The sequence below is a fragment of the Tachyglossus aculeatus genome, chromosome 10, assembly GCF_015852505.1.
Source record: "Tachyglossus aculeatus isolate mTacAcu1 chromosome 10, mTacAcu1.pri, whole genome shotgun sequence".
NCBI lineage: Eukaryota > Metazoa > Chordata > Mammalia > Monotremata > Tachyglossidae > Tachyglossus > Tachyglossus aculeatus.
Genome location: NC_052075.1, coordinates 52230571 through 52258451, shown reverse-complemented (window position 1 = coordinate 52258451; position 27881 = coordinate 52230571). Strand labels below are relative to the sequence as shown.

Sequence of the window (27881 nt, the reverse complement as noted above, 5' to 3'; positions counted from 1 at the left end):
TGACTGCTTTGATCCCAGACTCCTTTTTTATTTAAAAAAAATGGTATTTGTTGAGCATTTAACTTCTGACTCCCAAGCTCGGGCTCTTTCCACCGAGCCACGCTGCTTCAATTCAACACTACAATTATTACTATGATTCCTACTCTCATTCAGTGCTCATACTCAGAATCGACTCCGAAACACTCCTGAAAAACAAATGCCCAGGAGGGAAGAGAGCGAGGAGCAGGAATTCCGGGAGTATTATTCCTGCTCTCATTCAGTGCTCATACTCAGAATCGACTCCGAAACACTCCTGAAAAACAAATGCCCAGGAGGGAAGAGAGCGAGGAGCAGGAATTCCGGGAGTATTATTCCTACTCTCATTCAGTGCTCATACTCAGAATCGACTCTAAAACACTCCTGAAAAACAAATGCCCAGGAGGGAAGAGAGTGAGGAGCAGGAATTCCGGGAGTATTATTCCTACTCTCATTTAGTGCTCATACTCAGAATCGACTCTAAAACACTCCTGAAAAACAAATGCCCAGGAGGGAAGAGAGCGAGGAGCAGGAATTCCGGGAGTATTATTCCTACTCTCATTCAGTGCTCATACTCAGAATCGACTCCAAAACACTCCTGAAAAACAAATGCCCAGGATGGAAGAGAGCGAGGAGCAGGAATTCCGGGAGTATTATTCCTACTCTCATTCAGTGCTCATACTCAGAATCGACCCTAAAACACTCCTGAAAAACAAATGCCCAGGAGGGAAGAGAGCGAGGAGCAGGAATTCCGGGAGTATTATTCCTACTCTCATTCAGTGCTCATACTCAGAATCGACTCCTCTAAAACACTCCTGAAAAACAAATGCCCAGGAGGGAAGAGAGCGAGGAGCAGGAATTCCGGGAGTATTATTCCTACTCTCATTCAGTGCTCATACTCAGAATCGACTCCGAAACACTCCTGAAAAACAAATGCCCAGGAGGGAAGAGAGCGAGGAGCAGGAATTCCGGGAGTATTATTCCTGCTCTCATTCAGTGCTCATACTCAGAATCGACTCTGAAACACTCCTGAAAAACAAATGCCCAGGAGGGAAGAGAGCGAGGAGCGGGAATTCCGGGAAGAGGAGAGGGGGGAATGGACTGGGAAAGAGGGGAGAGCGGGCCTCGGCCTATCAGCTGTCCTGGCTCCTATCCAAGACCATGCTGACTTTGACCCCCCATTGATCAGGAGGGGCACAGCTGTATATTCTGGGACTCCTTTAGACTGTGAGCCCACCGTTGGGTAGGGACCGTCTCTCTCTGTTGCCAACTTGGACTTCCCAAGCGCTTAGTACAGTGCTCTGCGCACAGGAAGCGCTCAATAAATACGATTGATTGATTGATTGACTCGTTCTCCTTGGTGACCGGCTCCGGCCACGTATCCTGACCCAAGGCCAAACTGGGACCATGTTGTCTCTACTCTACAATCTTCTCTGTCTAGGTGAGTGATGGAGGGTCCCTTTTGGGGACCCCGGCCGGACCCCCACCTCCTGACCACTGGGGCTAAAGGCCGAGCCCAGGGAGCGGATGGGATGTTGGATCGATCAATCAATCAATGGTACTTATTGAACGCTTACTATGTGCAGAGCACTGCGCTGAGTACTTGGGAAAGTACGGTAGACATGTTCTCTGCCGATAATGGGTCTGGAGAAGGAGACAGACATTCATTCATTGATTCTTTTATTCAGTCGTATTTATTGAGCGTTTACTGTGTGCCCAGCACTGTACTAAGTGCTCGGGAGAGTACAGCATAACAGAGTTGGCAGACACGTTTCCTGCCGATAATGGGTCTAGGGAAGGAGACAGACGTTCATTCATTGATTCTTTTATTCAGTCGTATTTATTGAGTGTTTACTGTGTGCCCAGCACTGTACTAAGCGCTCGGGAGAGTACAGCATAACAGAGTTGGCAGACACGTTTCCTGCCGATAATGGGTCTAGAGAAGGAGACAGACGTTCATTCGTTGATTCTTTTATTCAGTCGTATTTATTGACCGTTTACTGTGTGCCCAGTACTGTACTAAGTGCTCGGGAGAGTATAGTATAACAGAGTTGGCAAACACGTTTCCTGCCGATAATGAGCTTAGAGTTTAGAGGAGGAGGGCAGACATTCATTTATTCATCCTTTTATTCAGTCGTATTTATTGAGCGCTTACAGTGTACAGAGCACTGTACTAAACACTCGGGAGAGACAGTATAACGAGTTGGCAGACACGTTTCTTGCTGATAATGAGTCTACGGTCTAGAGGAGGAGACATTCATTCGTCGATTCTTTTATTCAGTCGTATTTATTCAGCGTTTATTGTGTGCCCAGCACTGTACTAAGCGCTTAGGAGAGTACAGTATAACAGAATTGGCAGACAGGTTTCCCGCCGATAATGGGTCTAGAGAAGGAGACAGACATTCATTCATTGATTCTTTTATTCAGTCATATTTATTGAGCGTTTACTGTGTGCCCAGCACTGTACTAAGTGCTCGGGAGAGTACAGCATAACAGAGTTGGCAGACACGTTTCCTGCCGATAATGGGTCTAGAGAAGGAGACAGACATTCATTCATTGATTCTTTTATTCAGTCGTTTTTATTGAGCGTTTACTGTGTGCCCAGCACTGTACTAAGCGCTCGGGAGAGTACAGTATAACAGTTGGCAGACACGTTTCCTGCTGATAATGAGTTTACGGTCTAGAGGAGGAGACAGACATTCATTCATTGATTCTTTTATTCAGTCGCATTTATTGAGCGTTTTAACTGTTTGCCCAGCACTGTACTAAGCGCTCGGAAGAAGACAGCATAACAGAGTTGGCAGACACGTTTCCTGCCGATAATGGGTCTAGAGAAGGAGACAGACATTCATTCATTGATTCTTTTATTCAGTCGTATTTATTGAGCGTTTATTGTGTGCCCAGCACTGTTCTAAGCGCTCGGGAGAGTACAGCATAACAGAGTTGGCAGACACGTTTCCTGCCGATAATGGGTCTAGAGAAGGAGAGACATTCATTCATTGATTCTTTTATTCAGTCGTATTTAATGAGCGTTTACTGTGGGCCCAGAACTGTACTAAGCGCTCGGGAGAGTACAGTATAACAGAGTTGGCAGACACGTTTCCTGCCGATAATGAGCTTAGAGTCTAGAGGAGGAGGGCAGACATTCATTCATTCATCCTTTCATTCAGTCGTATTTATTGAGCGCTTACAGTGGACAGAGCACTGTACTAAGCGCTCGGGAGAGACAGTATAACAGAGTCGGCAAACACGTTTCCCGCTGATAATGAGTTTACGGTCTAGAAGAGGAGGCAGACATTCATTCATTGATTTTTTATTCAGTCGCATTTATTGAGCGTTTACTGTGTGCCCAGCACTGTACTAAGCGCTCGGGAGAGTATGGTATAACAGAGTTGGCAGACACGCTTCCTGCCGATAATGGGTCTAGAGAAGGAGACAGACATTCATTCATTGATTCTTTTATTCAGTCGTATTTATTGAGCGCTTACAGGGTACAGAGCACTGTAGTAAGCGCTTAGGAGAGACAGTATAACAGAGTTGGCAGACACGTTTCCTGCTGATAATGAGTTTACGGTCTAGAGGAGGAGGTAGACATTCATTCATTCATCCTTTCATTCAATCGTATTTATTGAGCGCTTACCGTGGACAGAGCACTGTACTAAGCGCTTAGGAGAGACAGTATAACAGAGTTGGCAGACACGTTTCCTGCTGATAATGAGTTTACGGTCTAGAGGAGGAGACATTCATTCATTGATTCTTTTATTCAGTCGTATTTATTGAGCGTTTACTGTGTGCCCAGCACTGTACTAAGCGCTCAGGAGAGTACAGCATAACAGAGTTGGCAGACACGTTTCCTGCCGATAATGGGTCTAGAGAAGGAGACAGATATTCATTCATTGATTCTTTTATTCAGTCGTATTTATTGAGTGCTTACAGTGTACAGAGCACTGTATTAAGCGCTTAGGAGAGACAGTATAACAGAGTCAGCAGACACGTTTCCTGCTGATAGTGAGTTTACGGTCTAGAGGAGGAGGCAGACATTCATTCATTCATTCTTTCGTTCAATCGTATTTATTGAGCGCTTCCAGTGGACAGAGCACTGTACTAAGCGCTTGGGAGAGTACAACATAATAATAAACAGACACATGCCCTGCCCACAACGGACTTACAGTCTAGAGGGGGGAGACAGATATTCGTATGCATAAATAACAGTGCTCTGCACACAGTAAGCGCTCAATAAATACGATTGATTGATTGATAATATAATTTAAAGATATTTATCCTCGGGCCCCGCCCCAATCTTGTAGGTTATGCCACTAATCGAAGTCTTTCTTCTAGGACTGGGTCTGCTCCAGGGTATTAGAGCAATTACATGTAAGTGCTCCCTTCTCGCTACAAGCAACGATCCCCCTCTCCCCCCAGGATCCCAAAGCACTTGAGACCCAAAGCAGTTGCCATCCCCTAGAAGGAACAGGGGGAAAAGGAAGGATGTATCAATCGGGGGTATTTATTGAGCACTTGCAGAGCACTGTACTGAGCGCTTGGGAGAGGACAATCCAACGGAGTTGATAGAAACGTTCCCGTCCCTGTACTAAATTAGTCAGGTTGGACGAGGTTCCTGTCCCACCTGGGATTCACAGTCTTAATCCCATTTTACAGGTGAGGGGACTGAGGCCCAGAGAAGTGACTTGGCCTAAGTCACACAGCAGGCAAGTGGCAGAATCGGGATTAGAACCCAAGTCTTTCAGACTCCCAGGCCGGTGCTCTAGCTATTAGACCACGCTGCTTCTCACTCCCCACTTAATTTAATTCATTTTAATTGATGGTGTGTGTTAAGCACTTATTAGCGCTTAGAACAGTGCTTTAGTGCTTAGGAGAGACAGTATAACAGAGTTGGCAGACACATTTTCTGCTGATAATGAGCTTAGAGTCTAGAGGAGGAGGCAATCAATCAGTCAATCAATCGTATTTATTGAGCACTTACTGTGTGCAGAGCACTGTACTAAGCGCTTGGGAAGTACAAGTTGGCAACATATAGAGACAGTCCCTACCCAACAGTGGGCTCACAGTATATTCATTCATCCTTTATTGAGCACTTACAGTGTACTAAGCGCTTAGGAGAGACAGTATAACAGAGTTGGCAGACACATTTCCTGCCGATAATGAGCTTAGAGTCTAGAGGAGGAGGCAGACATTCATTCATTCGTCCTCTCATTCAATCGTATTTATTGAGCGCTTACAGTGTACTAAGCGCTTAGGAGAGACAGTATAACAGAGTTGGCAGACACGTTTCCTGCCGATAATGAGCTTAGAGTCTAGAGGAGGAGGCAGACATTCATTCATTCATCCTTTCATTCAATCGTATCTATTGAGCACTTACAGTGGCATTAATTAAGCCATCATCATTATTCTTATTATTATTATTCCTATGTGCCAGGCACTGTTTTAAGTGCTGGGGCAGATACAAATTAAGCCATTTGTATGTCCCAAATAGAGCTCGCTGTCTTAATCCCCTTTTGACAGTGAGGTAAAAGGGGCCCAGAGAGGTGAAGTGGCCTGCCCAGGATCACACAGCTGACAAGCAGCAGAAAGAGAATTAGAACCCGGGTCCTTCTGACTCCGAAGCCCCTGTTCTATCCATTTATTTATTTTACTTGTACATATCTATTCTATTTATTTTATTTTGCTAATATGTTTGGTTTTGTTTTCTCTCTCCCCCTTCTAGACTGTGAGCCCACTGTTGGGTAGGGACCGTCTCTACATGTTGCCAACTTGGACTTCCCAAGCGCTTAGTCCAGTGCTCTGCACACAGTAAGCGCTCAATAAATAATAATAATTGGCATTTGTTAAGAGCTTACTATGTGCAAAGCACTGTTCTAAGCGCTGGGGGGGATTCAAAGTGATCAGGTTGTCCCCTGTGGGGTTCACAGTCTTAATCCCCCTTTTACAGATGAGGTCACTGAGGCTCAGAGAAGTTAAGTGACTTGCCCAAGGTCACACAGCTGACATGTGGCGGAGCCGGGTTTCGAACCCATGACCTCTGACTCCAAAGCCCGGGCTCTTTCCACTGAGCCACGCTGATTGATTGGTTGATTGATTCGACCAAATTGCTTCTCACTCCCACCAGCTGGTCTCACCTTATTCCCACCCACCCTGGGGCATTATAGGGTGAGCTCTGTGGCCACTGTGTAATAATGATAATAATAATAATAATAATAGGCTTTTGTTAAGCGCTTACTAAGTGCAAAGCACTGTTCTAAGCGCTGGAGAGGATACAGGGTGATCAGGTTGTTCCATTACTCTATTTATTTATTTTACTTGTACATATCTATTCTATTTATTTTATTTTGTTAGTATGTTTGGTTTTGTTCTCCGTCTCCCCTTTTAGACTGTGAGCCCACAGTTGGGTCGGGACCGTCTCTATATGTTGCCAATTTGTACTTCCCAAGCGCTTAGTCCAGTGCTCTGCACACAGTAAGCGCTCAATCAATACGACTGATGATGATGCTGTGAGGCTCACAGTCTTAATCCCCATTTTACAGATGAGGTCACTGAGGCCCAGCGACGTTAAGTGACTTGCCCAAGATCACACAGCAGACATGTGGTGAAGTCGGGCCACGTTGTGGCCACTGTGTAGCCACGGAGCTCAGTGGCGATGGGGTGGGGCGGGGGAAACGGGATGGGAAGGAAGCGACATCCGCTAACACTGTGGTCTCTGTGGGTGGCAGTTGAGATTTCAAATCCCAATATTTGGGCAGAGTTCTCCTCACTCTCTCCCCCGGAGAATATGACGCTCCAGTGCCAGGGGCCACTGGAGAGTAAGAAGTTCCAGCTGACCAAAGATGGGGAAGTCTGCGGTTCTGTGTATGTTGAATCTCCCGCCTATCAGGCCTCATTTCCACTTGGGCCTCACCCTGGGAGCTATCGCTGCTACTACTGGCTACGCGAGGCCTGGTATGGCCCCAGCAGCTTTCTGGACATCACGGCAGCAAGTAAGTGGCATAATTGCAATCGTTTCATTCATTCAATCGTATTTATTGAGCGCTTACTGTGTGCAGAGTGCTTCCCCTTCTCCATCCCCCCCATCTTACCTCCTTCCCTTCCCCACAGCACCTGTATATATGTTTGTACATATTTATTACTCTATTTATTTATTTATGTTTGTACATATTTATTACTCTATTTATTTATTTTACTTGTACATATCTATTCTATTTATTTCATTTTGTTAGTATGTTTGGTTTTGTTCTCTGCCTCCCCCTTTCAGACTGTGAGCCCACCGTTGGGTAGGGACTGTCTCTCTATGTTGCCAATTTGCACTTCCCAAGCGCTTAGTCCGGTGCTCTGCACATAGGAAGCGCTCAATAAATACGATTGATGATGATGATGATGATGTGAGGCTCACAGTCTTAATCCCCATTTTACAGATGAGGTAACTGAGGCCCAGAGAAGTTAAGTGACTTGCAGAGACGGTCCCTACCCAACGGTGGGCTCGCAGTCTAGAATGGGGAGACAGAGAACAAAACCAAACATGTTAAGGAATAGCAATCCTTCCGCTGCTGTTTGTCTGCTGTGTGACCTCGGGCAAGTCGCTTCACGTCTCTGTGCCTCAGTTCCCTCATCAGTTCCCTCGTATGAGAAGCAGCGTGGCTCGGTGGAAAGAGCCCGGGCTTTGGAGTCAGAGTTCATGGGTTCAAATCCCGGCCCCGCCAATTGTCAGCTGTGTGACTTTGGGCAAGTCACTTAATAATAATAATAATAATGGCATTTATTAAGCACTTATTATGTGCAAAGCACTGTTCTAAGCGCTGGGCAGGTTACAAGGTGATCAGGTTGTCCCACGGGGGGGGCTCACAGTCTTAATCACAGTCTTAATCACAGAGGTCAGGGGTTCAAATCCCAGCTCCGCCAATTGTCAGCTGTGTGACTTTGGGCAAGTCACTTAAGTTCTTTGGGCCTCAGTTACCTCATCTGTCAAATGGGGATGAAGACTGGGAGCCCCCCCGTGGGACAACCTGCTCACCTTGTAACCTCCCCAGCGCTTAGAACAGTGCTTTGCACATAGTAAGCGCTTAATAAATGCCATTATTATTAATCCCCATTTTACAGATGAGGGAACTGAGGCCCAGAGAAGTTAAGTGACTTGCCCAAGGTCACACAGCTGACAACTGGCAGAGCCGGGATTTGAACCCACGACCTCTGACTCCAAAGCCTGTGCTCTTTCCACTGAGCCACGCTATTTAACTTCTCCGTGTCTCAGTTTCCTCCTCTATCATATGGGGATGAAGACTGGAAGCCCCCCGTGGGACAACCTGTTCACCTTGAAACCTTCCCAGCGCTTAGTACAGTGCTTTGCACACAGTAAGCGCTTAATAAATGCCATCATTATTATTATTATTATTATCTGTAAAATGGGGATGAGACTGTGAGCCCCATGTGGGACAGGGACGGTGTCCAAACCGATTTGTTTGTATCCATGCTTAGTAGAGTGCCTGGAACATAGTAAGCGCTTAACAAATATCATAATTACTATTATTATTATCTGTAAAATGGGGATGAGACTGTGAGCCCCATGTGGGACAGGGACGGTGTCCAAACCGATTTGTTTGTATCCACGCTTAGTAGAGTGCCTAGAACATAGTAAGCGCTTAACAAATACCATAATTACTATTATTATTATTTGTAAAATGGGGATGAGACTGTGAGCCCCATGTGGGACAGGGACGGTGTCCAAACCGATTTGTTTGTATCCACGCTTAGTAGAGTGCCTAGAACATAGTAAGCGCTTAACAAATACCATAATTACTGTTATTATGATCTGTAAAATGGGGATGAGACTGTGAGCCCCGTGTGGGACAGGGACGGTGTCCAAACCGATTTGTTTGTGTCCACGCTTAGTAGAGTGCCTGGAACATAGTAAGCTCTTAACAAATACCATAATTACTATTATTATTATCTGTAAAATGGGGATGAGACTGTGAGCCCCATGTGGGACAGGGACGGTGTCCAAACCGACGTGTTTGTATCCACGCTTAGTAGAGTGCCTGGAACATAGTAAGCGCTTAACAAATACCATAATTACTATTATTATTATCTGTAAAATGGGGATGAGACTGTGAGCCCCATGTGGGACAGGGACGGTGTCCAAACCGATCTGTTTGTATCCACGCTTAGTAGAGTGCCTGGAACATAGTAAGCGCTTAACAAATACCATAATTACTATTATTATTATTTGTAAAATGGGGATGAGACTGTGAGCCCCATGTGGGACGGGGACGGTGTCCAAACCGATTTGTTTGTATCCACGCTTAGTAGAGTGCCTAGAACATAGTAAGCGCTTAACAAATACCATAATTACTGTTATTATGATCTGTAAAATGGGGATGAGACTGTGAGCCCCATGTGGGACAGGGACGGTGTCCAAACCGATTTGTTTGTGTCCACGCTTAGTAGAGTGCCTGGAACATAGTAAGCGCTTAACAAATACCATAATTACTATTATTATTATCTGTAAAATGGGGATGAGACTGTGAGCCCCATGTGGGACGGGGACGGTGTCCAAACCGATGTGTTTGTATCCACGCTTAGTAGAGTGCCTGGAACATAGTAAGCGCTTAACAAATACCATAACTACTATTATTATAGTAGTATTATTATAGTAGTATTATTATAGTAATATAATTACTATTATTATGATCTGTAAAATGGGGATGAGACTGTGAGCCCCCTGTGGGACAGGGACGGTGTCCAAACCGATTTGTTTGTATCCACGCTTAGTAGAGTGCCTGGAACATAGTAAGCGCTTAACAAATACCATGATTATTATACCGAGAGTGCTCACGGCTGTTCCTTTGTCGTTCCAGGCCCTCTTCCCAAGCCCCGGCTCTCAGCCAAACCCTACCCGTTGATCCTACCTAAGGAAAATGTGCTTCTCTGGTGTTATGTATGGATGAAAGGCTTGGGCCTGGCTCTCTACAAAGCCGGAGAGGCGGATCCTCTCCAGACAGCGAGTCCGAAGACTATGGGGGAGACGTTCTCCATCTCCAGCCCGGGGAATTACACCTGTCGCTCTCACACTGCAGGAAGCCCTGTCACCTGGTCTGACCACAGCGATCCCGTGGAGATTGTGATAGCGGGTGAGATCCCCCCACCATAACCCCCAAACAGCCCCCCGCTACTACTACTAATCATAATAATGGTATTTGTTAAGCGCTTAGAGAAGCAGCGTGGCTCAATGGAAAGAGCCCGGGTTTTGGAGTCAATCAATCAATCAATAGTATTTATTGAGCGCTTACTGTGTGCAGAGCACTGGACTAAGCGCCTGGGAAGTACAAGTTGGCAACATATAGAGACAGTCCCTACCCAACAGTGGGCTCACAGTCTAAAAGGGGTCAGAGGTCATGGGTTCAGATCTCAGCTCTGCCAATTGTCAGCTGGGTGACTTTGGGCAAGTCACTTCGCTTCTCTGGGCCTCAGTTCCCTCATCTGGAAAATGAGGATTAAGACTGTGAGCTCCCTGTGGGACAACCTGATCACCTTGTAATCTCCCCAGCGCTTAGAACAGTGCTTTACACATAGTAAGCGCTTAATAAATACCATTATTATCGTAACTTTCCCAGCGCTTAGAACACTGCTTTGCACATAGTAAGCACTAAATAAATGCCATTATTATTATTATATGCAAAGCACCGTTCTAAGCGCTGGGGGGGGGGGGGGTTATAAAGTGATCAGGTTGTCCCACACGGGGCTCATCCACATGGGGTCTTCATCCCCATTTTACAGATGAGGGAACTGAGCCCCAGAGAAGTTAAGTGACTTGCCCAAGGTCACACAGCTGACAATTGGCGGAGCGGGATTAGAACCCAGGTCCTTCTGACTCCCAGCCCATGCTCTAGCCACTAGGCCACACTGCTTCCCTTTCCACATTCACAGGACGCTGAGGGTGGGGAGAGGGGAAACAACTAGGGCGTAAAATAAAGAAAACCCGGAGATGCAGGAGTTCATTCATTCTTTCAATAGTATTTATTGAGCGCTTGCTGTGTGCAGAGCACTGTACTAAGCGCTTGGGAAGTCCAAGTTGGCAACATAGAGAGATGGTCCCTACCCAACAACGGGTTCACAGTCACTTCTAGACTGTGAGCCCGCTGTTGGGTGGGGACCGTCCCTGTATGTTGCCAACTTGTAATAATAATAATAATGATGGCATTTGTTAGGCGCTTGCTATGTGCAAAGCGCTGTTCTAAGCGCTGGGGAGGTTACAAGGTGATCAGGTTGTCCCACGGGGGGGCTCACAGTCTTAGTCCCCATTTTACAGATGAGGGAACTGAGGCCCAGAGAAGTGAAGTGACTTACCCAAGGTCACACAGCTGACAATTGGCAGAGCCGGGATTTGAACCCATGACCTCTGACTCCCAGACTGAGCCCCCTCCTTCCTCTCCCCCTCCCCATCCCCCCGCCTTACCTCCTTCCCCTCCCCACAGCACCTGTATATATGTATATATGTTTGTACAGATTTATTACTCTATTTATTTTACTTGTACATATTTATTCTGTTTATTTTTTTTGGTTAATATGTTTTGCTTTGTTGTCTGTCTCCCCCTTCTAGACTGTGAGCCCGCTGTTGGGTAGGGACCGTCTCTATGTGTTGCCAACTTGGGCTTCCCAAGCGCTTAGTCCAGTGCTCTGCACACAGTAAGCGCTCAATAAATACGATTGAATGAATGATCTGTAGAGCCCAAGGTAGCCAGCGCAGGTTCCTCTAATATGTAGTCACTCAACCAGTCCCAGATGGGGGGAATCCACAAATTGCAAACTGTGATTAGCGAGGCGTTAAAGAGTCTGTTTGGAGAGAGCAGGAGAGCGTTATCAGGTCGTCAGTGGTAATGGGTGATTGTTGCCCCCATTGTTATCTCCTTGGTAAGTCACTATCCCGCTCCTTTGGCTGGGGTTCCCGGTATCCGAAGGGATGTGGGGGATTGGGAATTCCTTCCTCGGGCAATCCCAAATGCCCGGGCCCCGGATGGCAAATTAATCAAGATTGTAAACTTGCTGTGGGCAGGAAATGTGTGTGTTTATTGTTAGTACAGCGCTCTGCACGCAGTGAGCACTCAGTAAATCATCATCATCAATCGTATTTATTGAGCGCTTACTGTGTGCAGAGCACTGGACTAAGCGCTTGGGAAGTACAAGTTGGCAACATATAGAGACAGTCCCTACCGAACAGTGGGCTTACAGTTTAAAAGGGGGAGACAGAGAACAAAACCAAACATATTAACAAAATAAAATAAATATAATAGATATGTACAAGTAAAATAAATAAATAAATGAATAGAGTAATAAATATGTACAAACATATATACATATATACAGGTGCTGTGGGGAAGGGAAGGAGGCAAGATGGGGGGATGGAGAGGGGGACGAGGGGAAGAGGAAGGAAGGGGCTCAGTCTGGGAAGGCCTCCTGGAGGAGGTGAGCTCTCAGTAGGGCCTTATGATGATGATGTCATTTATTAAGCGCTTACTATGTGCGAAGCACTGTTCTAAGCACTCGGGAGGTTACAAGGCGATCAGGTTATCCCACGTGGGGCTCACAGTCTTAATCCCCATTTTACAGATGAGGGAACTGAGGCACAGAGAAGTGAAGTGACTTGCCCCAAGTCACCCAGCTGACAAGTGGCAGAGCCGGGATTTGAACCTCTGACTCCAAAGCCCGGGCTCTTTCCACTGAGCCACGCTGCTTCCAATCCATACGATTGAATAGGAATGAACCAGTACGGTGGAGTGTCAGTAGGTTGTGGGTTCTTATCCATTCATTCATTCATTCAATCGTATTTATTGAGCGCTTACTGTGTGCAGAGCACTGGACTAAGCGCTTGGGAAGTACAAGTTGGCAACATATAGAGACGGTCCCTACCCAACAGCGGGTTCACAGTCTAGAAGGGGGAGACAGAGAACAAAACACATTAACAAAATAGAATAAATATGTACAAATAAAATGGAGTAATAAATACATACAAACATATATATATATATATATATACATACAGGTGCTGGGGGGAAGGAGGTAATCAATCAATCAATTGTATTTATTTAGTGCTTACTGTGTGCAGAGCACTGGACTAAGCGCTTGGGAAGTACAAATTGGCAACATATACAGTCCCTACCCAACAGCGGGCTCACAGTCTAGAAGGGGGAGACAGAGAACAAAACAAAACGTATTAACAAAATAAAATAAATAGAAGAAATATGTACAAATAAAATAAATAAATAGAGTAATAAATACATACAAACATATACATATATACAGGTGCTGTGGGGAGGAAAAGGAGGTAATCAATCAATCAATTGTATTTATTGAGCGCTTACTGTGTGCAGAGCACTGGTCTAAGCGCTTGGGAAGTCCAAGTTGGCAACATAGAGAGACGGTCCCTACCCAACAGTGGGCTCACAGTCTAGAAGGGGGAGACAGAGAACAAAACAAAACATATTAACAAAATAAAATAAATAGAACACATACAATTAAAATAGAGTAATAAATACGGACAAACATATATACATATATACAGGTGCTGTGGGGAAAGGAAGGAGATATGGAGAGGGGGAGGAGGGGGAGATCCAGGCCCCACCACTAGTCTGCTGTGTGACCTTGGGCAAGTCACTTCTTTGTGCCTTCGTTACTTCATCTGTAAAATGGGGATTGAGACTGTGAGCCCCATGTGGGACAGGGACTGTGTCCAGCCCGATTTGCTTGTAATAATAATAGCATTTATTAAGCGCTTACTATGTGCAAAGCATTGTACTAAACGTTGGGGGGGTTACAAGATGATCAGGTTGTCCCACGGGGGGCTCACAGTCGTAATCCCCATTTTACAGATGAGGTAATTGAGGCACAGAGAAGTTAAGTGGCTTGCCCAAGGTCACACAGCTGACAAGTGGCGGAGTCGGAATTCGAACCCATGACCTCTGACTCCCAAGCCCGGGCTCTTTCCACTGAGCCACGCTGCTTCCCCAAGACTATCCAGTGTATTGGATTTGAACCCATGACCTCTGACTCCAAAGCCCGGGTTCTTTCCACTGAGCGACGCTGCTTCTCTGTATCTACCCCAGCGTTCAGTACAGTGCCTGGCTCACAGTCAGCGCTTAACAAACACCAGAATTATTGTTATTATTATAGAGAAGCAGCGTGGCTCAGGGGAAAGAGCACGGGAGTCAGAGGTTGTGGGTTCTAATCCCGGCTCCGTCACTTGTCAGCTGTGTGACTTTGGGCAAGTCACTTAACTTCTCTGTGCATCTGTAAAATGGAGATTGAGACTGTGAGCCCCACGTGAGGCATCCTGATTACCTTGTATCTAGAAGCAGCGTGGCTCAGTGGAAAGAGCCCGGGCTTTGGAGTCAGGGGTCATGGGTTCAAATCCCGACTCCGCCAATTGTCAGCTGTGTGACTTTGGGCAAGTCACTTCACTTCTCTGGGCCTCAGTTCCCTCATCTGGAAAATGGGGATTAAGACTGTGAGCCCCCCGTGGGACAACCTGATCACCGTGTATCCCCCCAGAGCTTAGAACAGTGCTTTGCACATAGTAAGCGCTTAACAAATACCATTATTATTATTACCCCAGCGCTTAGAACATTGCTTGGCACATAGTAAGCGCTGCTTCCAGAGAAGCAGCGTGGCTCAGTGGAAAGAGCCCGGGTTTTGGAGTCAGAGGTCATGGGTTCAAATCCAGACTCCACCACTTGTCAGCCGTGTGACTTTGGGCAAGTCACTTCACTTCTCTGGGCCTCAGTTTCCTCATCTGTAAAATGGAGACGAAGACTATGAGGCCTCCGTGGGACAACCTGATCACCTTGTAACCTCCCCAGCGCTTAGAACAGTGCCTTGCACATAGTAAGCGCTTAATAAATGCTATCATCATTAACAAATACCATAATTATCCAGCGTTTAGTACGGCGCCTAACAAATACCATGATTATTATTAATGATCATATTTTATTTCATTCCAGAAACACTGCCCAAACCCATCCTCTCCTCCCGGCACAGGGCCTTCCTCAGTGTCGGCGCCGACCTTTCCTTGGAATGCGCCGGGCGGTTGAATGGTTTGGGAATTGAGCTGTACAAGGATGGAGAACCGGTCCGGCCTCTGGAGATAAGCACTGTGCTTTACGATCGGGTCAGTTTCCTCATTAGGAAGTTGGACGCTGAAAGTGGAGGGAATTACAGCTGTCGCACCCGTTCCCCGAATAAGCCTTATATCTGGTCAGAGCCCAGCGATCCGTTGGAGTTTATGGTGACAGGTAAGGAAGAAAGAGCCTGAGAAGCCACTCTAATAATAATAATGATAATAATAATAATAATAATAATGACATTAAGCGCCTACTATGTGCAAAGCACTGTTCTAAGCGCTGGGGAGGTTACAAGGTGATCAGGTTGTCCCACGGGGGGCTCACAGTCTTAATCTCCATTTTCCAGATGAGGTAACTGAGGCCCAGAGAAGTGAAGTGACTTGCCCAAAGTCACACAGCTGACAATTGGCGGAGCCAGAATTTGAACCCATGACCTCCGACTCCAAAGCCCAGGCTCTTTCCACTAGGCCTCGCTGCTTCTCTAGACACTTTCTGGCTGTCCCACACAAACGCACTTCCACCCCCCTTTTTTTAAAAAAATAGTATTTATTATTATTATTAATAATAATAATGGCATTTATTAAGCGCTTACTATGTGCAAAGCACTGTTCTAAGCGCTGGGGAGGTTACAAGGTGATCGCGCTTACTATGTGCTCGCCTGTTTGTTTTGATGCCTCTCTTCCCAGCCCCCTTCTTGTTGGGCAGGTATGACCTCTATTTGTTGCTGAATTGTACTTTCTAAGCGCTTAGTACAGTGCTCTGCACTCAGCGCTCAATAAATACCGTTGAATGAATGAATAGGAACAAGCTAATGAAGTTGGACACAGTCAATAATAATAATAATAATGGCATTTATTAATATGGCATTAATGGCATAATGGCATATGGCATTAATAACGGCATATTAATATTAATATGCAAAGCACTGTTCTAAGCACTGGGGAGGTTACAAGGTGATCAGGTTGTCCCACGGGGGGCTCACAGTCTTAATCCCCATTTTACAGATGAGGTAACCGAGGCCCAGAGAAGTGAAGTGACTTGCCCAAAGTCACACAGCTGACAGTTGGCAGAGCCGGGATTTGAACCCATGACCTCTGACTCCAAAACCCGGGCTCTTTCCACTGAGCCACGCTGCTTCTCCTGTCCATGTATAAGAGGCGCCCAGTCTTAATCTTCATTTTCCGGATGAGGCACAGAAACGGGAAGTGACTCGCCCAAGGTCATACAGCAGATGAATGGCCCTGGGTAAGTCTCTTAACTTCTCAGTGCCTCAGTTTCCTCAGGACTAGTGTCTCGGGACTGTCTAGAAAAGGATTGTGAGGGTCCTGGAGGGCACGTTTTTCTCCAGATGTAAATCCGTTAGATTGGAAGCTCCGTGAGGGCAGGGAATGAATATCTTTGTTTAGAGAAGCAGCGTGGCTCAGTGGAAAGAGCACGGGCTTTGGAGTCAGAGGTCATGGGTTCAAATCCCGGCTCCACCACTTGTCAGCCGTGTGACTTCGGGCAAGTCATTTCACTTCTCTGGGCCTCAGTTACCTCATCTGTAAAATGGGGGTGAAGACTGTGACTCCGTGGGACAACCTGATCACCTTGTAACCTCCCCAGCGCCTAGAACAGTACTTTGCACATAGTAAGTGCTTAATAAATGCCATCATTATATATGTATAAATATAAAATCATTGTTAAGCGCTTACTACGTGCCAGGCACTGTACTAAGCACTGGGGAGATGATGATGATGGTATTTGTTAAGCGCCTATGTGCCAGCATTGTTCTAAGCGCTGGGGTAGATACAAGGTAATCAGGTTGTCCCATATGGGGCTCACACTCTTTATCCCCATTTTACAGATGAGGGAACTGAAGCCCAGAAAAGGTAAGTGACTTGCCCAAGGTCACACAGCAGACAAGTGGCAGAGGCAAGATTAGAACCCAGGTCCTCTGACTCTGTGAGTCCCACATGGGACAGGGACTGTGTCCGACCCGATTATCTTTATCTACCCCAGCGCTTAGAACAGTGCCTGGCATATAGTAAGCGCTTAACAAACACCATAAAAATTATTAATTATCATTATTCTAATCCCGGCTCTTCCCACTTGTCTGCTGTGTGGCCTTGGTCGAGTCACTTCATTTCTCTGTGCCTCATCTGGAAAATGAGGATTGAGACTTGTGAGCCCCACATGGGACATTGAACTGTATTCATTCATTCATTCAGTCGTATTTATTGAGCGCTTACTGTGTGTACAGTGCTGTACTAAGCGCTTGGGAAGTACAAGTCTGCAACATATAGAGACGGTCCCTACCCAACAACGGGCTCACAGCCTGATTTGCTCTGTATCCACCCCAGAGTTCAGTACAGTGATGATGATGATGGCGTTTATTAAGCACTTACCATGTGCAAAGCACTGTTCTAAGCGCTGGGGGGATACAAGGTGATCAGATTGTCCCACGGGGGGCTCACAATCTTAATCTCCATTTTACAGATGAGGCCCAGAGAAGTTAAGTGACTTGCCCAAGGTCACACAGCTGACAATTGGCAGAGGCGGGATTCAAACCCACGACCACTGACTCCAAAGCCCGTGCTCTTTCCACTGAGCCACGCTGCTTCAGTGCCTGGCATATAGTAATCAATCAGTGGTATTTATTGAGCGCTTACTGTGTGCAGAGCACTGGACTAAGCGCTTGGGAAGTCCAAGTTGGCAACATACAGAGACAGTCCCTACCCAACAGTGGGCTCACAGTCTAGAAGGGGGAGACGGAGAACAAAACCAAACCTATTAACAAAATAAAATAAATAGAATAGATAAGTACAAGTAAAATAAATATAGTAAGCACTTAACTAATACTGCAATTATTATTATTCTTATTATTAGTGGGCTCACGGTCTAGAAGGGGGAGACAGAGAACAAAACCAAACATAGTAACAAAATAAAATAAATAGAATAGATAAGTACGAGTAAAATATAGTAAGCACTTAACTAATACCGCAATTATTATTATTCTTATTATTAGTGGGCTCACAGTCTAGAAGGGGGAGACAGAGAACAAAACCAAACCTATTAACAAAATAAAATAAATAGAATAGATAAGTACAAGTAAAATGAATATAGTAAGCACTTAACTAATACCACAATTATTATTATTCTTATTATTAGTGGGCTCACAGTCTAGAAGGGGGAGACAGAGAACAAAGCCTAACATAGTAACAAAATAAAATAAATAGAATAGATAAGTACAAGTAAAATATAGTAAGCACTTAACTAATACCGCAATTATTATTATTCTTATTATTAGTGGGCTCACAGTCTAGAAGGGGGAGATAGAGAACAAAACCAAACATATTAACAAAATAAAAGAAATAGAATAGATAAGTACAAGTAAAATATAGTAAGCACTTAACTAATACCGCAATTATTATTATTCTTATTATTAGTGGGCTCACGGTCTAGAAGGGGGAGACAGAGAACAAAACCAAACATATTAACAAAATAAAATAAATAGAATAGATAAGTACAAGTAAAATAAATATAGTAAGCACTTTAATACCACAATTATTATTATTCTTATTATTGGTGGGCTCACGGTCTAGAAGGGGGAGACAGAGAACAAAACCAAACATAGTAACAAAATAAAATAAATAGAATAGATAAGTACAAGTAAAATATAGTAAGCACTTAACTAATACCGCAATTATTATTATTCTTATTATTAGTGGGATCACAGTCTAGAAGGGGGAGACAGAGAACAAAACCAAACATAGTAACAAAATAAAATAAATAGAATAGATAAGTACAAGTAAAATATAGTAAGCACTTAACTAATACCGCAATTCTTATTATTAGTGGGCTCACAGTCTAGAAGGGGGAGACAGAGAACAAAACCAAACCTATTAAGAAAATAAAATAAATAGAATAGATAAGTACAAGTAAAATAAATATAGTAAGCACTTAACTAATACCGCAATTATTATTATTCTTATTATTAGTGGGCTCACAGTCTAGAAGGGGGAGACGGAGAACAAAACCAAACCTATTAACAAAATACAATAAATAGAATAGATAAGTACAAGTAAAATAAATATAGTAAGCACTTTAATATCATCATCATCATCATCAATCGTATTTATCGAGTGCTTACTATGTGCAGAGCACTGTACTAAGCGCTTGGGAATTATAAATTGGCAACATATAGAGACAGCCCCTACCCAACAGTGGGCTCACAGTCTAAAAGGGGGAGACAGAGAACAAAACCAAACATACCAACAAAATAAAATAGAATAGATATGTACAAATGAATTAAATAGAGTAAAAAAATATGTACAGACATATATACATATATACAGGTGCTGTGGGGAAGGGAGCGAGGTAAGATGGGATGGAGAGGGGGACAAGGGGGAGAGGAAGGAAGGGGCTCAGTCTGGGAAGGCCTCCTGGAGGAGGTGAGCCACAATTATTATTATTCTTATTAGTGGTCTCACAGTCTAGAAGGGGGAGACAGAGAACAAAAGCAAACATAGTAACAAAATAAAATAAATAGAATAGATAAGTACAAGTAAAATAGAGTAAGCACTTAACTAATACCGCAATTATTATTATTAGTGGGCTCACAGTCTAGAAGGGGGAGACAGAGAACAAAACCAAACCTATTAAGAAAATAAAATAAATAGAATAGATAAGTACAAGTAAAATAAATATAGTAAGCACTTAACTAATACCACAATTATTATTATTCTTATTATTAGTGGGCTCACAGTCTAGAAGGGGGAGACAGAGAACAAAACCAAACATATTAACAAAATAAAATAAATAGAATAGATAAGTACAAGTAAAATAAATATAGTAAGCACTTAACTAATATCATCATCATCAATCGTATTTATTGAGCACTTACTATGTGCAGAGCACTGTACTAAGCGCTTGGGAAGTACAAATTGGCAACATATGGAGACAGTCCCTACCCAACAGTGGGCTCACAGTCTAAAAGGGGGAGACAGAGAACAAAACCAAACATACTAACAAAATAAAATAGAATAGATATGCACAAATAAATTAAATAAATAAATGAGTAAAAAAATATGTACAATCAATCAATCAATCAATCGTATTTATTGAGCACTTACTATGTGCAGAGCACTGTACTAAGCGCTTGGGAAGTACAAATTGGCAACACATAGAGACAGTCCCTACCCAACAGTGGGCTCACAGTCTAAAAGGGGGAGACAGAGAACAGAACCAAACATACCAACAGAATAAAATAAATAGGATAGAAATGTACAAGTAGAATAAATAAATAAATAAATAGAGTAATAAATATGTACAAACATATATACATATATACAGGTGCTGTGGGGAAGGGAGGGAGGTAAGATGGGGGGATGGAGAGGGGGACGAGGGGAAGAGGAAGGAAGGGGCTCAGTCTGGGAAGGCCTCCTGGAGGAGGTGAGCCACAATTATGATTATTCTTATTAGTGGGCTCACAGTCTAGAAGGGGGAGACAGACAACAAAACCAAACATATTAACAAAATAAAATAAATAAAATAGATAAGTACAAGTAGAATATAGTAAGCACTTAACTAATACTGCAATTCTTATTATTAGTGGGCTCACAGTCTAGAAGGGGGAGACAGACAACAAAACCAAACCCAGTAACAAAATAAAATAAATAGAATAGATAAGTACAAGTAAAATATAGTAAGCACTTAACTAATACCGCAATTATTATTATTAGTGGGCTCACAGTCTAGAAGGGGGAGACAGACAACAAAACCAAACCTAGTAACAAAATAAAATAAATAGAATAGATAAGTACAAGTAAAATAAATATAGTAAGCACTTAACTAATACCACAATTATTATTATTCTTATTATTAGTGGGCTCACAGTCTAGAAGGGGGAGACAGAGAACAAAACCAAACATATTAACAAAATAAAATAAATAAAATAGATAAGTACAAGTAAAATAGAGTAAGCACTTAACTAATACCGCATTTATTATTATTCTTATTATTAGGGTCATGGCCCAGACCTTCTCTCTCTGTCCATCCCATGGGTCCCGTGACCAGCCCTGGAACCAACGTGACTTTTCGGTGCCAGGCCTCTCGACAGGGAGTGAGGTTCGGGCTGAGGAAGAAGGGGATCGCAGAAGCCATCCAACACCAGAACCCAACTGGGGACCACGCTGATTTCCTGCTGGTGGATGTGGCGGCTTATGACACTGGAAACTACAGCTGTGTCTACTACGACCCATCCGTCCCGTACGGGGCATCTCAAATCAGTGAACCCCTGGAGATCCATGTCAATGGTAAGAGATGGCCTGGGCACTGCCAGTCCTACAGAAGACATCCAGGGGTTCCAAATAACTCCCACGGCCCTTCATTGTAAGCCTCTTGTGGGCAGGAAATTCGTGTGACCTTACCCAAGTCACTTCAGTCATATTTATTCATTCATTCATTCAATCAAAGGTATTTATTGAGCTCTTCCTGTCTGCACAACCCTGTACTGAGCGCTTGGGAGAGGACAATACAACAGAATTAGCAGGCACATTCCCTGCCCATAACAAGCTTACAGTCTAGAGGGGCAGATGGACATTAATACGAATAATTAATTTGTGATATATAATAATCAAAATCACTCCAGATAATTTTTTTTTGTTCCCGAGGGGGTAGGAATAACAGGCACGGGACCTTACTGGGGTACTCTGGCAGCAGCCGCAGTCCCCATCCCCTCCGCTTTACCTCCTTCCCCTCCCCACAGCACCTGTATATATGTATATATGTTCGTACGTATTTATTTCTCTATTTTATTTGTACATATTTATTCTATTTATTTTATTTTGTTAATATGTTTTGTTTTGTTCCCTTCCCCACAGCACCTGTATATATGTATATATGTTTGTACGTATTTATTTCTCTATTTTATTTGTACATATTTATTCTATTTATTTTATTTTGTTAATATGTTTTGTTCCCCTCCCCACAGCACCTGTATATATGTATATATGTTTGTACGTATTTATTTCTCTATTTTATTCGTACATATTTATTCTATTTATTTTATTTTGTTAATATGTTTTGTTCCCCTCCCCACAGCACCTGTATATATGTATATATGTTCGTACGTATTTATTTCTCTATTTTATTTGTACATATTTATTCTATTTATTTTGTTTTGTTAATATGTTTTGTACCCCTCCCCACAGCACCTGTATATATGTATATATGTTTGTACGTATTTATTTCTCTATTTTATTCGTACATATTCATTCTATTTATTTTATTTTGTTAATATGTTTTGTTTTGTTCCCCTCCCCACAGCACCTGTATATATGTATATATGTTTGTACGTATTTATTTCTCTATTTTATTTGTACATATTTATTCTATTTATTTTATTTTGTTAATATGTTTTGTTTTGTTCCCCTCCCCACAGCACCTGTATATATGTATATATGTTTGTACATATTTATTTCTCTATTTTATTTGTACATATTTATTCTACTTATTTTATTTTGTTATGTTTTGTTCCCCTCCCCACAGCACCTGTATATATTTATATATGTTCGTACATATTTATTTCACTTTTTTATTTGTACATATTTATTCTATTTATTTTATTTTGTTAATATGTTTTGTTTTGTTCCCCTCCCCACAGCACCTGTATATATGTATATATGTTTGTACGTATTTATTACTCTATTTTATTTGTACATATTTATTCTATTTATTTTATTTTGTTATTCTGTTTTGTTTTGTTGTCTGTCTCCCCCTTCTAGACTGTGAGCCCACTGTTGGGTGGGGACCGTCTCTATATGTTGCCGACTTGTACTTCCCAAGCGCTTAGTACAGTGCTTTGCACACAGTAAGCACTCAATAAATACGATTGAATGAATGAATAATAATGATGGCATTTATTAAGTGCTTTCTATGTGCAAAGCACTGTTCTAAGAGTTGGGGCAGTTGCAAGGTAGTCTGCTATGTGACCTTGGGCAAGCCACTTAACTTCTCTGGGCCTCAGTCACCTCATCTGGAAAATGGGGATTAAGACTGTGAGCATCATGTGGGACAACTTGGTTATTTTGTATCTACCACAGTGCTTGGCACATAGTAAGCGCTTAACAAATACCATCATCATCATTATTAGTAGTATTATTAAGCACTTGGGAGAGGACAGTGTAACAACAGACACATTCCTGCCCACAACGAGCTAATAATAATAATAATGATGGCATTTGTTAAGCGCTTACTATGTGCACAGCACTATTCTAAGTGCTGGGGAGGGTACAAGGTGATCAGGTTGTCCCACTGGGGGCTCACCGTCTTAATCCCCATTTTACAGACGAGGGAACTGAGGCACAGAGAAGCTAAGTGACTTGCCCAAGGTCACACAGCAGACAATTAGCGGAGCCGGTCCAGAGGGGGAAGACGGACATTAATATAAATAAATGAATAGATAAATTACAGATATATACATAATACAGATAGACACAGTAAGCACATGATACCACTCTTTTAGACTGTGAGCCCACTGTTGGGTAGGGACTGTCTCTATATGTTGCCAACTTGTACTTCCCAAGCGCTTAGTACAGTGCTCTGCACACAGTAAGCGCTCAATAAATACGATTGATTGATTGATTCTGCGGTCAGTCAATGAAATGGTGACTCTAGTAGGAGCTACAGAAACACGCTGGAGGGGGAACTTGTTTGGGGAGAGGGGCGGAAGGGAGGATGGAGGAAGGAGACACCCCGGGAGCCCCGTGCGTAGAAGAAGTTTGTGGTACCCCTCTCTAATGCCTGGGTTGTGTTTTTGTTTTCAGTCACCCCCACCAAACCTACCCTCTCCGCTCCATTTGGCTCGACATTAGGCGCAGGCAGGGATTTGACCCTCATATGCACATCAAGGTACTCCTGGGCGAGATTTGAAATCTACAAAGAAGGACGGAGAACACTGAGAGCCAAGTGGCGGGAAGGAGGTGCGCGAAATTCCCTCTTCGTTATCCCCAACGTGGGATACCAAGATGGAGGGAGTTACAGTTGCCGCTATAGGATGTGGCAGAAGACGGACCCCTGGTCAGAGTTCAGCGACCCGCTGGAGATCAAGGTGACAGGTGAGAGGGGTCAGACCCCAGTTTGACCCCCATGACCAGGGTTGTGGGGAGATTGCACAGGACTGCGGGGTATTTTCAGGTTGTGGATTCGATTCTGGGAAATGAAGAAGCAGCGGGGCCTAGTGGGAATCACTGGACTTGGGATCTAATCCCAGCTCCACCACTTGTCTGCTGTGTGACCTCGGGCAAGTTCATTCAGTTGTATTTATTGAGCGCTTACTGTGTGCAAAGCACTGTACTAAGCGCTTGGAAGAGTACAAGGCCTCCTCCAGGAGGCCTTCCCAGACTGAGCCCCTTCCTTCCTCTCCCCCTCATCCCCCTCTCCATCCCCCCATCTTACCTCCTTCCCTTCCCCACAGCACCTGTATATATGTATATATGGTTGTACATATTTATTACTCTATTTATTTATTTCACTTGTACATTTCTATCCTATTTATTTTATTTTGTTGGTATGTTTGGTTCTGTTCTCTGTCTCCCCCTTTTAGACTGTGAGCCCACTGTTGGGTAGGGACTGTCTCTATGTGTTGCCAATTTGTACTTCCCAAGCACTTAGTACAGTGCTCTGCACATAGTAAGCGCTCAATAAATACGATTGATTGATTGATTACAATACAATAATTAACAGACACATTCCCTGCCTACAATGAGCTCACAGTCTAGAGGGGGAGACACATAAATATGCATACATAAATAAATTAAAGATCTAGACATATGCTGTGGGGACGGGAGGGAGGATGAATGAAAGGAGCAAGTCACTTCACTTCTCTGGGCCTCAGTTACCTCATCTGGAAAATAGTGATTAAGACTACTAACCCCTCATGGGATATGGACTGTGTCCAATCTGATTAGCTTGTATCTACCCCAGAGCTTAATTCAGTGCCTGGCACATAGGAAGCGCTTAACAGATATCATTTTTAAAAAAATGTGGGCCAGAGGGCAGGAGAATATAGCACCTTGGTCTTCTCTTTGCAATATATATTAATAATAATACCATTATTATTATTATTATTTGCCTCCACAAGAGGTGGATGAAGAGCTGTCTCTCGGCTCCAATCTGGGGAGACCCAAGTCACGTATCCTAGGACAGGGGTTTCTGGTTCAGAAATTTAACTAGGATTTCTCTTTCAAGGTCTGGGCACCCTCCCCGCACCTAAACTCACAGTCCAATCCGGCTCCACTCCGGATGATGACATTATCTTCCGCTGCTCGGGGACACTTCCAGGAATGGTCTTCGAACTGTACAGGAGGGGAGAAAAGGTGCATCCCCTGGGTATGAGCTCCTTGGATGTCAGAAGGGTCGACTTCCGCATCTCCAAAGAGGAATCCCTGAAAGGAGGGAGATTCAGCTGCCGCTATCACACCTGGCAGATTCCTTATGTCTGGTCGGAGCCCAGCGACGCCATCCCAGCACCAACGGGACTTGACAAATAGATCCATAATAACCTGACCCCCTTCTGTCTGACCCCCACAAATCCACCCGGGCAACGGGGCCTAGTCGAAGAGGCTTAGAGCGATTTCCAGAGGGCTCGGGTGATTCTTGGGCTGTGAGAAAAGTAGCCACTGTGGGCCTCCATTAATAAGTGTAAATCAGGCGTTGAGAATGTAATTTCCTGCTGCTCTAGGGGGATAGGCAAGTGGTGGAATTGGCGGGTTGACTGGAAGAATGGCAGGAGGATGGATTGCAGAACAACAGCAGTTGGGATGGGAGGACGAACTGAGGTAGATTGGAAGATGGATTGTGGAACATGCAGGTGCTGAGCGGGAAGTTGCCTCAACCAATAAATAGCTGCTTAATTTTCTGCTGTTTTTAGCATCCTGCAATTGGTCACTCTAATTCCCCCGACTCATGATGATGCCTTATGGGTTCAAATTCTGACTCCGCCAACTGTCAGCTGTGTGACTTCGGGCAAGTCACTTCACTTTTCCGTACCTGTTACCTCATCTGTAAAATGGGAATTAAAACTGTGAGCCCCCCGTGGGACAGCCTGATCACCTTGTAACCTCCCCAGTGCTTAGAACAATGCTTTGCACATAGTAAGTGTTTAACAAATACCATCATCATCATCATGCCGGTGTGCCTGTTGCCTAGCCTAGACTTCCCTAATGGAGAACAGTTACTAGCATCCCATCTGGATTCTTAATGGGTTCTTACTTGGGGAATTCTGGGCAAGGGATGTCTTGGGAAATCCCAGTTAAAATCAGGCCCTGAAGTTCTTGTCCTAGGATGCGTAGCTTGGGTCCTCCTGAGATTGGAGCCGAGATAGCTCTTCATCCGTCTCTTGTTGAGGTAAATCTGAAAGGAAAGACCAAGGCTCCATATTGAAAAGCAGCCAGGGACAAAAGAAGCTGCAGGTTTAGGTCTACACTTCATCAAATTTATGAAAAGTTGAAGGGTCCTAGGGTAACCTCACCTCCAGAAGGAGACTCAGAAGTCCTGTCTGGAGTCCTCCTGCCCCACCTCCCATTCCTAATATATGGGGATATAATAATAATAATAATTGTGATATATAAGCACTCACTATGTGCCAGGCACTGTAGTTAGTGCTGGGGTACATACAAGATAATAATGATGGCATTTATTAAGTGCTTACTATGTGCAAAGCACTGTTCTAAGCGCTGGGGAGGTTACAAGGTGATCAGGTAGACCCACGGGGGGCTCACAGTCTTGATCCCCATTTTACAGAGGAGGGAACTGAGGCCTAGAGAAGTGAAGTGACTTGCCCAAAGTCACACAGCTGACAAGACTGTGAGCTCATTGTTGGGTAGGGACCGTCTCTATATGTTGCTGACTTGTACTTCCCAAGCGCTTAGTACAGTGCTCTGCACACAGTAAGAGCTCCATAAATACGATTGAATGAATGAAGTGGCGGGGGCAGGATTTGAACCCATGACCTCTGACTCCAAAGCCCAGGCTCTTTCCACTGAGCTACGCTGCTTCTCTAATTGTGTTAGACACTGACCGTGTCCAACTAAGTTCTCCCAGTCCTAGTCCCCATCTTACAGATGAGGTAAATGAGGCCCAGAAAAGTGAAGTGACTTGCCCAAGGTCACACAGCAGACATAATAATAATAAAAGCATTTGTTAAGTGCTTACTATGTGCCAATCAATCAATCGTATTTATTGAGTGCTTACTGTGTGCAGAGGACTGTACTAAGCGCTTGGGAAGTCCAAGTTGGCAATGTATAGAGACGGCCCCTACCCAACAGTGGGCTCACAGTCTAGAAAATAATAATGGCATTTATTAAGCACTTACTATGTGCAAAGCACTGTTCTAAGCGCTGGGGAGGTTACAAGGTGATCAGGTTGTCCCATGGGGGCCTCACAGTCTTAATCCCCATTTTACAGATGAGGTAACTGAGGCACAGAGAAGTTAAGTGACTTGCCCAAAGTCACACAACTGACAGTTGGCAGAGCCGGGATTTGAACCCATGACCTCTGACTTCCAAGCCCCCACTCTTTCCATTGAGCCAGGCTGTGGCAGAGCCAGGATCTGAACCCAAGTTCTTCCCACTTCCAGGCCCAGGCTCTTTCCAGTAGGCAATACTGCTTCCAGGAGCTGCGTGGCTCAGTGGAAAGAGCCCGGGCTTTGGAGTCAGAGGTCATGGGTTCAAATCCCGGCTCCACCAACTGTCAGATGGGTGACTT

The 27881-nt window shown here is 44.1% G+C and overlaps 1 protein-coding gene across 4 annotated transcripts; it reads left to right on the top strand.

Moving 5' to 3' along the window:
- Positions 1–1294: 1294 nt before the first annotated feature.
- On the top strand, positions 1295–26048 carry LOC119933277 (immunoglobulin superfamily member 1-like). Of its 4 annotated transcripts, none has more exons than XM_038752707.1 (8): positions 1295–1456; positions 4354–4389; positions 6774–7007; positions 9879–10151; positions 15015–15305; positions 21140–21430; positions 23942–24232; positions 25365–26048. In XM_038752707.1, exons 3-8 carry the CDS (start codon positions 6803–6805, stop codon positions 25664–25666), a joined length of 1653 nt encoding a protein of 550 aa, XP_038608635.1. In that variant the 5' UTR covers positions 1295–1456; positions 4354–4389; positions 6774–6802; the 3' UTR covers positions 25667–26048. The 4 variants fall into 4 exon arrangements, with proteins under 4 accessions (XP_038608635.1, XP_038608631.1, XP_038608634.1 ...); XM_038752703.1 differs by having other exon boundaries at positions 6744–7007; XM_038752706.1 differs by lacking the exon at positions 4354–4389.
- The last annotated feature ends 1833 nt before the right edge of the window (positions 26049–27881 follow it).

Bases quoted from the DNA above. Each gene is read 5' to 3' on its own strand.
- LOC119933277 (XM_038752703.1), top strand. From the start codon at position 1,423: ATGTTGTCTCTACTCTACAATCTTCTCTGTCTAG. The intron at 10,152-15,014 runs GTGAGATCCCCC...ATTTCATTCCAG, and splicing joins CGTGGAGATTGTGATAGCGG to AAACACTGCCCAAACCCATC. The intron at 24,233-25,364 runs GTGAGAGGGGTC...TTCTCTTTCAAG, and splicing joins GCTGGAGATCAAGGTGACAG to GTCTGGGCACCCTCCCCGCA.